The sequence below is a fragment of the Triticum aestivum genome, chromosome 7D (genome assembly GCF_018294505.1).
Source record: "Triticum aestivum cultivar Chinese Spring chromosome 7D, IWGSC CS RefSeq v2.1, whole genome shotgun sequence".
In the NCBI taxonomy this organism is placed as follows: domain Eukaryota; kingdom Viridiplantae; phylum Streptophyta; class Magnoliopsida; order Poales; family Poaceae; genus Triticum; species Triticum aestivum.
The window spans coordinates 360,725,908-360,735,820 of record NC_057814.1 but is presented as its reverse complement, the minus strand read 5'-3'; the positions used below and the strand labels follow the sequence as shown (position 1 = coordinate 360,735,820).

General features: G+C 42.7%; 1 protein-coding gene across 3 annotated transcripts; it reads left to right on the top strand.

Moving 5' to 3' along the window:
* The first annotated feature begins 1,024 nt into the window (after nucleotides 1-1,024).
* On the top strand, nucleotides 1,025-8,056 carry LOC123169131 (uncharacterized). 3 transcript variants are annotated; one of them, XM_044586978.1, is made up of 3 exons: nucleotides 1,025-1,205; nucleotides 6,821-6,856; nucleotides 7,571-8,056. In XM_044586978.1, exon 3 carries the CDS (start codon nucleotides 7,597-7,599, stop codon nucleotides 7,888-7,890), a length of 294 nt encoding a protein of 97 aa, XP_044442913.1. In that variant the 5' UTR covers nucleotides 1,025-1,205; nucleotides 6,821-6,856; nucleotides 7,571-7,596; the 3' UTR covers nucleotides 7,891-8,056. The 3 variants fall into 3 exon arrangements, with proteins under 3 accessions (XP_044442913.1, XP_044442912.1, XP_044442911.1); XM_044586977.1 differs by lacking the exon at nucleotides 6,821-6,856 and adding an exon at nucleotides 1,827-1,920; XM_044586976.1 differs by lacking the exon at nucleotides 6,821-6,856.
* The last annotated feature ends 1,857 nt before the right edge of the window (nucleotides 8,057-9,913 follow it).

Sequence of the window (9,913 nt, the reverse complement as noted above, 5' to 3'; positions counted from 1 at the left end):
GCCAATCTTTCCAAGGGCATCCTCTTTGCACTCGAAATAGTCATCGTATCCGACCACCCCCTCTCTAATACGGTTGAAAAGATGCCTACTCATACGGAAATGGCGCCGAAATTTCTGATGTTTGAACAACGGGTTCGTTGTGTCAAAGTAGTCCTTCCGAAGAAGGAAATGCCCGCTCTCTCGGTTGTGATTCAACAAGGGAAGGTGCCCCAGAATGGAGCCACGGAACAACGGTCGCTGGCTATTAAGATGGTGATGGACCAGCACGGCAGCCAAGATCTCTTCCTCATCATCGGACGAGGAATCGTCGGAGTCGCAAAGGAAATTATGGAAAAAGAACTCGTCGGCGGAGTCCATTTTGTAACTTGGCAAACTGTCGAACAACTTGCCGGCGCCGACGAAGGAGTTGGCCGGCGAAGGGAGGCGCGCTGCCCTTGGACCAGCTGGCTGCCCTGACGGCGTCCGACGAGCGTGCCGGTGTCAGGACGAAGGAGTTGGCGGGGCGGCGAGGTGGCTTCTTGGTCGCGGCTGTGTCGGGGAGGTGGGGGTGGGAAGCTTTCGGAGCCCCGACGGCGAGACGACGGTGGCGGCGACGTGGGAGGTGGCAGCGTTGGAGGGGGATGGGGGATGTTACGTCACTGTCCGCTGGTAGAGGCATCGAAAAATGGGCAGCAACGGCCTTCGACGAAGGAGGTAGGCGAGGATTTGCTTTTGGAATGGAAGAGGATAGCCAATATGCCACCGACTAGCGGGCAGGGGAGAAGTAGGTGAGCGCCACGCGCGTCCGTTTTGTGTCTGCGACAACGCAAATAAGGCTTAAAATTGGGTTGAAAATAGATCGACAGGTGGACAAAAAGTGAACGCGCATTCATTTAGGTCGACGCGTTGGACGGACTTTTCTGTCCGGACGGACTTTTCTGTCCGGACGCGAACCCAAACGCGGGCCGACGATGGGTTGCGGCCGCGTTGGAGTTGCTCTTATAGTGTTTTCACACAGTCACGCTATAAATAACAATCCCTCCAATATCACAAAAGGTCCACCGAAGGATACCCGATAAATTTCTGCTACTTTATCTTCCCCTTCTCTCTCCTTTCCCACAAACCGCGTCTCCGCTTCTCGAGCCCACCCACAAATCTTCGGAGAAGAGAGAGAGAGAGAGGGGCAGGGCGGCCAGAGGAGGCACGCCTGCCCGGATCATAACCAAGTAAGTACTGTTTTATGTATCCCCCACCCACTTTCCTCGGATCTGAGCTGCGCGCTTCCCCCGCATTTTTTTCTTTCTCTCGTTCTTCATGCTCGGTGTGCCTTGTGCTTTGGCTGTGGTAGACGAGATCTGTCTATTGCGGAATCATTTGATCATGTCTTGTACGATTGCAATCGGAGCAAACCTGGTTTGGATCGCCGTTTGGTGTGTACCGTCCGCGTTCGAATTTACTCCTATTTACGTTTTGGATTCACCAGCTATCCTGGAAGATTATGTTTAAGAAAGATCTGCAAATCATGAGCCACAGAATCAAGGATAAATAAAGCACAGTTTTGCACAGGTGGATAGAAAGCCACCTTTTAGTTTAGCTGATTTTGCACCTGGGGAGAATGTTGCCAAAAACAGGAATTGGCTGAGTTTGGCCCTTCCCTTCCTTTAGTTGTGTTATTAGTTTCTTGTAATTTGGCTTGTTCATATTCTTAAAATTTTGATAAATGAAAATTACCATAGAACAATTGTTCTACGTTCAGTGCTTCAAACATTCTTTTATCAAGGAAGACCACAACTGTGCTATAGGTGTTTGAGTTTCCAAATTTCAGTGTTTTGCTTTTTGATTGGCAGCTGTAGATGAAAGAAGGGTCTACAAGAATTAGATGACAAATAGCCTGGAAGCTGGCCTGCGTGTTAGGTCTGAGAAGACGAAAGAATTCGTTTGGTAGTAACTGATTGTATTTACCCGTGTTCATTCCAGTTTTGTGCTTAATGCTTCGGTGCCTGTGGTTTTGGACTGCAAGTCCACAATACAAGTCAACTTGTAAATCATGATGGACTTTAATAATTACTCAATGTTCTTATTTTGGACTTGTAGGTTTTCTTCAAGTAACCACGTCTAATTCATTAGACAAACATATTACAGGGATTACACACGTGATCATCACACAAAACAAACATAGGTGTCTTGCAATTTTGCACCAAAGACTCCGCAGCAAGTAGAACTATAATTTCACCCGTAGAGAATCCTGTGCCATGCTGAATCATCGTCCAGCATCGTCCTCAGACGCCACCGAGGCAACATCGGAGAAAGAGGGAAACTGCCACTATACCTAGATCTGAGGGAGCACCTTCGCATACAAGGATGCCTTTTGAGCCGATCAACCAGGCCGCCACAAGCGATGAGACCGAGGCTTTGTGGCCCGTCGGCCAGGGTTCTTCCCCATGTCCACCAAATCCTGGCCCTGTCAACTTCTTCCGATGCTGTTAAAGAAAAGGAACGCCGTCGCCTGCCACCACCCATGTACCCTGCAAGACAATAAACAAAACTGTACCGGTCACAAAATCAGATCGGATCTGGAGGCTGGCAAGAAGACCAAGCCACCTGCTGCCTTGTGCAGCCGATTAGAGCACCGCCGATTCGAGGGAAGAGCAGAGGCAGATTATTCCAACGCGGCGTCGTACCCACCATTGATTTAGCGCCTCTCGAAGCAAACTAAGCTTATCCTATGTCACCGTCGGACAGAAACCGACGAGGTCCCCGCCCACTCCTGCTGGACAAGGCCCTGCACCAACACTGACGGCGAGAGGAAGCAACAAAATAACCTCCCAATCGCTGCTCCAGAGAGGTTCCTGGAATGTACGGAGCGGTTTCAAGTGCTCATATCATGGATGGAGCATCACTTTCCCTCTTCACTTGCCTGCTTTTTTGAATATGATGGACATGGAGATACTCTAGCTTTGTTGTGTATGCTTTTCAGTTTTACAACCAGGTGGACACCAATCTTAGGTTGTATTTGTTTGGTCTGCAACTTCTGCGGCTGCAGCTGAAACGGCTCCGGCTGGAAGGTGCAGCTGTAGCTGCTAGCTCCAGTTGCAATTGTTTGGTAGTGGTACTGAGCTGCAGCTGGTGCTGAAACATGCTGAATTGACTAGAATGCCCTCTGTTGTTCTGTAGATTGGGTTCAAGTGCTGATTATCCTCAACAGTAAATGACCCGATTAAGAGCTGTTTTAGTCTCATATGTCCAGTTTTCACATGTTTGAACTGAAATTACAGTAGTTTCAATGAATTTGACATACTAGACGTATGACAATAATTTTGAACCCATCATAACATATGTTACGAATTACTATATATTACATGAAACCGTCCTTTGGTTGAAAAATACACGGTTTTGGTGAACTGCAACCTACTCTCTCGCCGTCGCCGCCATCATAGAATCAGCAATCATGTTACCAGTTGTGTCCATGGTTGTATTTCCACCTCCTGCATGGTTCCTCCAATTGTGTTGAGCACATTCCCTGGAGGATAGTAGTTATCATCATCATCACATGTAACAAAGTGGTAATCATACAAATCACTGTCTCTTATGAAAATTCTGCAATGTCATACAAACAATGATAATCCTCGCTTGCTTCCTAGGTGGGTAGCTAGGCAAGTGTTTTAGAATGCGCCATTTTGTTTCAACACAGCAAAGGATCGTTCTATGACATTTCTAAGTGATGAGTGGAGATAATTGAATATTTCTTCTCAGCCACTTGCAGCATGGCCAATATGAAACTCAGATAGATGGTATTCTGTTCCTCTGAGTGGTGTTAGATAACCAACCTGATTGGGGTACCCAGAATCAGCGAGGTAGTATTTTCCTACACAATAAAGATTAATGTCAAACAGGACACACAATACATTGTCAAGTTGAGTTGTGTGATTGTTTGAAGGAAATACCTGCTGGAGGATGAGGGAACCTTTCTTTGTGCTTGTCAAATGTCTACTTGAATACCCTTGTGTTATGTGCTGAACCAGGCCATCCAGCCACTACAGTAATGTATCTCATGTTGAAGGCACATACACCCTCCTATCGAAATTAATTGACGCAGCCTCTATACAACATTGTATAGAGGCTGCATCAATTAATTCGGATCGAGGGAGTACAACCATCACATTTTGTGATGAATAACCATGTCGACCAAAATGGTTGATCATGTTTTTAGCTGGCACAGTGACAGGGATGTGTGTTCCATTGATGACACCAATGCAACCATTGAAGTGAGGAAAGAACTTAGGGTCTTGAAGTCTCTCCTGCACATTTCTGAATTGGGGATCAATGGGTCTAATGATGTCCGCAGCAAATAAAACCAAACACTTAAAACACATGGTTGAATTTTCTGTGAACTGTTTCAGTGAACCTCTTGAATCGGTTCTGGACTTGACTCACTGACTGGGCTGTCAACAGTCCACAAGAATATCCCTAGAGCCTCCTCAGAACACATGTTGCATGCTGCTCGTAACCCATAGTCACGTACCAGAGTCTCATGTAATAAGTCAAAAGAAGGTCTGTGCATACGAAACATCTTGTAGCAATCTCTGGAGGACCCCAAGCAATCATAGACCACTCGTCTAGTGCATCTTACCTCTGTCCTTTGTTTCTTCATTAGATACTTCTCATTGTGTGTGGTAACAACAAAAGCAACATACATATATCGATGAAGTCTCTTCTTCCTAAGCTTCATCTTCTTTATGTCAGATTCACTTTAACTTGCACTCTCACTTGAACAATGGTACCATCATTCATAGGTGTTTTACTCATCTATGCACATACAATTGAAAAAAAAAATCAGTACCACATACCATAATTCAATCCATACGTAACATGACATGAACAAAGTGCTCAATTAAGCAAGCAAATACATAGTTCAACAATTGTTCAATTAAGCAAGCAAAAGGTACATAGTTCAACAAGTTCTCAATTGTTCGAAACTAAGCAGGGAAATGCATAGAGATACATGACAGTCAACAGGATGCACTACTTCCTTTCATCAAACTGTCTCTTGAGCCAGTCTCCCTTCATTTGTCTCCATTGCATAAAAGAAGCTATGGTTTGATGGTTTAGCAAACAACTTGTAGCCATGTTGTACTCATCACTAGTCCCGGATGCCTCACACTTGGCAACCTCTTCCATAATGGCAAGAATATCATCATCGTTGGCTGTCTTACTAGTTTGCCCCGCACAGTCTTCCTGTATGACATGGTCAACAAACCTCCTTAAGTCTTTTGGCACATTATTTTTCTTGAACTTAGATGGACTACAAGGAATTGCATTTGTTGGACGCTTCGATTTGGTTGTTCTGGGCTTGAGTGTACTGGGGACTAGGAGCAGTAGTATCATTCTCTTCTTTGTACAAGTCATGCACATCTTCCTGCGTTTGAGTTTGTGCCACCTTTGCATCATCCATTCCTGGCATGACAGATGACTGTCCATCAATATTCGCCTTGTCAAACATGATCGCAAGCTCCGTCAAGCTGTGTGGAGGTCCTTTGCGGAAAGCTTTAATTGGCTTGTAAATCTGCACATAAAAGAATTAACACTTGTTAGTAGCATTATACAACATGGCATTTCTAAAACTGATATTCATGTACGAAATAAACTAACCGCGATAAATGCTTCCCATTGAGCATTGTGTGCCGTAATAGTTTGCTTCACATCATCTTATCCAAGTCTAGTTGCTTTGTTTTTGCAAATATCCATGCTGAATATATAGCCTTCATATCATCCCAACGATTTCTGAACTGTTTTCTTATATAGGTTCTTTGGGTCCGTGCTTTGAACTCTGCCTTGCCCTGATAGCCAGCGGCAGTTAAGGACCTGGTTGGCCTATGCCCAAGCTGTATTTGCTTAGTGGCACACTCACAAAAAAACTATGTTGGCCTCTCTATCCCACTGAGCTTTCACTTTGGGCTCTTCCATCTATATAGCCATTATCATTTTGCAAATTTATATAAACAAATGACAATAGAGTAGCACTCACTTGTCTCATAGCAGCAGTAGCACTCATTAGTACCAGTATCATTCTGCAAATGTTGCAGTCACTAGTACCAGTACAATTTGCAATTCTAGAGCAGTTCACTAGTACCAATGTCGATTAGCAAATCTAATGAAATGTTAGCTCTAGTACTAGATGAAACATGAACGAAGTTATGTCCAATCAACCGGCTGAGCACATTGCCTCAGGAAGATCATGCACACAGGTAACACACGAAGAGCATGCGCACGCCTCTGCGAGGGGGGAGGGAGCAGAGAGAGCTCTGAGGGAGAGAGGCGCAGGAGGTTACCATGGCATCCAAGTGGCCAGTGGCCGGGGTTGGGGCGGGTGGAGGCGGTACTGTGAGGGGGAGTGGCCGGTGGCAGAGGCAGTGGACGGGGCGGCGGCGTCTCTGATTTGCCGGCCGGTTGATGAGGTTGAGCCGGGTGGCGGCGCAGATTGGGAAAGACCAACCTAGCGGTGGGGTTGGAGCTAGCTGTGGCTGAAAGAAGCCCGAAATATGGGCCGAGGCTTTTGGACATTTTTTCAGGAGGGTTTCGACTTTCGGCTGCATGGAGCCAGCCTAAAAATGGCCCGTTGTTTGGGCTACAGCTTTTAGGGAACAGAAGCCACTGAAAAAGCCCGAAACAAACACACCCTTAATGAACCAAAATACATCACACTTGATGCATGTTGCTGGAGATTGCCTAATGTATACTTATACATGCTTTTGGTGCTGCATTTTGTGATCAACTGATGTAAACTGTAAACACTCAGTCAGTAACTTGTATTTCAATGTATGTAACATAGATATTTCTACAGGGTTTAATTTATCCAGGAATTTACAGAACAGTACTGGTATGTCCTTGTCCTTCAGTATGTATTTACCAAGGAACATGTGGTACACTAGGTGACAATTATTCAAGAAAATTCCTGGCAGTTAAGAGTGGAATTGTGGAAAGAACAGGCATCTTGGACATCAAGTCTTATTTTGTTACAAACTCATGTTTTTTCTTTACACTTGTTTTGAGCAACCCTACTCATTGTTCTGCTTTCTTTCTTGTTGTTATATATTTGTTTTTATTCTTCCTTTCACTGAGAATATCTGTTTTTCTTGAAGTTGCTGATTGGAATACTAGGTTTTCATAAAGTTGTCTCACTCGCAAAACATATGGATGTATCATAATAAATCATGAAATGTGAAGTACGGAATATACAGGTAGAATGCTTATTTTAGTATGATACACTGCTATTTGCTGCTGCTTCGGATTTTCTTTTCTAGACCTGTGTGTGATTACTGACGGTCAAAGGTCTATTTGATAAAATACGAATTTCTCTGTTTATATTCTGAAAATGTCAGTTTGATTCTTGTTGAGTTACATAATAGTTTCACATCATTAAGGTTTGTATTGTGAGAGATTTAAACATTTAAAGTTTTTGTTTCATCCCAGGGTGACCTGTTTTGAATTATGTACTCCCTCCGTCCCAAAAAAATCATGGTTCTTGCTTATGAACATTTAAAGTAGCTTAAAATATGTATCTCTTGTTAAACTTATTCTTTGTTTTGTGCAGGATTCAAATTTGCCCGCTCATCAATCATGGTTCTTGATTCATTATCATCGCCTCACAGGAGGTCGCAAAACACATTCTTTCTGTCATCTCCTAAGAAGCCTCAATCATCTCGTGATGATGTTGGTAGTTGGTCTGCCCTGGTTGAGCGGCATCGCTTTCTCTTGACAACGCTAGTGGTGCTTGCCTTCCTGTGCACCATATATCTTTACTTCGCGGTGACCTTGGGGGCACCACAAGCTTGCTCAGGGTTGGCGGGCGATGAAATGACCGTATGTCAGGAAAAATCAGCCCTGCAACATGGAAAGTTGAAATATCGCTAACTCCGCTTGACAGTTTACAATGTGCTTGTGGTCCAAATTCGTATATTCTTTAGTTGTGGATGCTGAAAGGGCTTGTATTGATGCTGCTGTACATTTTAATGGAGTGATAGAGGGGATTGTATGTGCTCTGATGAAACCGTATAACTGAATAGGTCCCATTTTATTATTGTCACGGTGTACTAAAAATATCATGGCACTAATTCATCCTGGTGATTCTGATATTGTTATATATATATATATATATATATATATATATATTGATACAATATTATCAATAATATGGGCGGGGTAGACCCGTATCAAAAAAGTGAATATTTCTGCAAGAAGCAAGCATCATCCACAAAAAAGAAGATAAGAAGACCAAGCTTGAGCTTGGCCGCATACATCGCAGAAGAAGGCAGGTGTCTGAGTCAAGACAGAATGTGAGTAACGAAGCTGAGAAGGCTGCAATGCAAGTAACGAGGAGCTGAGGAGGCCGGAATGCAAATAACGAGAAGCTGCCAGCCGTTCTCGTGAAGACATCCTTATCCTCGCTCCAGAAGGCTCTGCCATATGAATAAAAAAGAGAAGGCTCCCTAACGCCTCCCTCGACTATAAAAGGAGAGGCTGGCTTCACAAGAACGGAGCAGCAACACAAGCAGAGCCTAAAGTCTCCCTCGAGCAAGAAGAGCAGCCTCCAGAGCACTCTTAGTAGTAGTACCACCACCACTTGTAGAATAGCCGCCATATCGAAGGCGCTGTAATCGCCAAGAAAAATAAGGTATCCTTCCTAGTTCGTGTAATCCCTTCGGGGCTTCCCGAAAGGGAAATCCATATTTAAATTATGTTGTTGAAATGAAGTAGTTTCTTTCTTCACTTGGAATTTTTATTTATGAATTTGTTGGATGAGTTCTTATGCTAAGGATCCTATAGGAGAAACCTCTGCTAGAAGTTCTCTGTTTAGCCTTGTGTGGCGTTTGAAAGAGAACCTTGTGATCGTAGAGAAGTGTTCCCTTTGGGTGGAACTGCCTGGGAAGATGATAAGAATTTACTCAATACTTTTGTATTCAAAATATCAAATGAACGAACTTAGCTACATCTGAGTACAACATAATGAGAAATATGGTGAGTACTAAGTAGGATATCAAACCACTGTGAACACCACCAGTTGTATTGTTGGCCTCACCAGCCCTTGATAGATCCTGCATTAAAAAATAACCAGCTTAATAAAGAATACGTGTAAACAGTAGCAACAAATTGAATATTGGAGATCGAATAGAATACTAGCCTAATCAGCGTATTAGCCTAATTGCATATTAACCTAATCACGAATTAGCCTAATCACATATTAGCCTAATCAGATATTAAACTAATCACATATTAGCTTAATCGCATATTAACCTAAGCGCGTATTAACTGAATCTAATATTAATTTATTTAATTAAATAAATCTTTATATTGTTGGTATCATGTCCTGTATTTAATCATTGAAAGGTTAAAGTATTTGAATTTAGAAGTTAGTACATGTAAGGTAATAAATAGTAATAAATATATTAATATAAGTTGCCAAATCCCTCTGAAGAACATACGTGGCATACTTCTCATAGCCAACTAAATTTAATTGTTGATATCATCCATAAATTTTACATATCTTGGGAAAAAAGGCAAGATAATTTAAACCAAAAATTTGAAAATCTATTTAGAGAATATAAAAATTTAGCAGAAAAATACTCAGGTTTGAATAATAAAATTGATCTAGTTCTACATAAATTAGAAGAAGCAAAATGAAGAAATCTTACCGTCAGTAACAACAACGATTATATTAAAGAAGAAGTGGTATCCATAGGCAAGAATCTAAGTGGTGTCCTAAATGAAGGTAAAGATCCATTATCAGGTGCTGAAATAAGACGCGAAATATTTGAAGTCAAAAAGTTAGTCCAAGAGGTAAAGACCCTAGTTATATCATAATTTATATGAGTGAATATAGTCAAGCATTAAACGAAGTAGAAAAATATTTATCACCTCCCACCGGTTTTTCTGATCA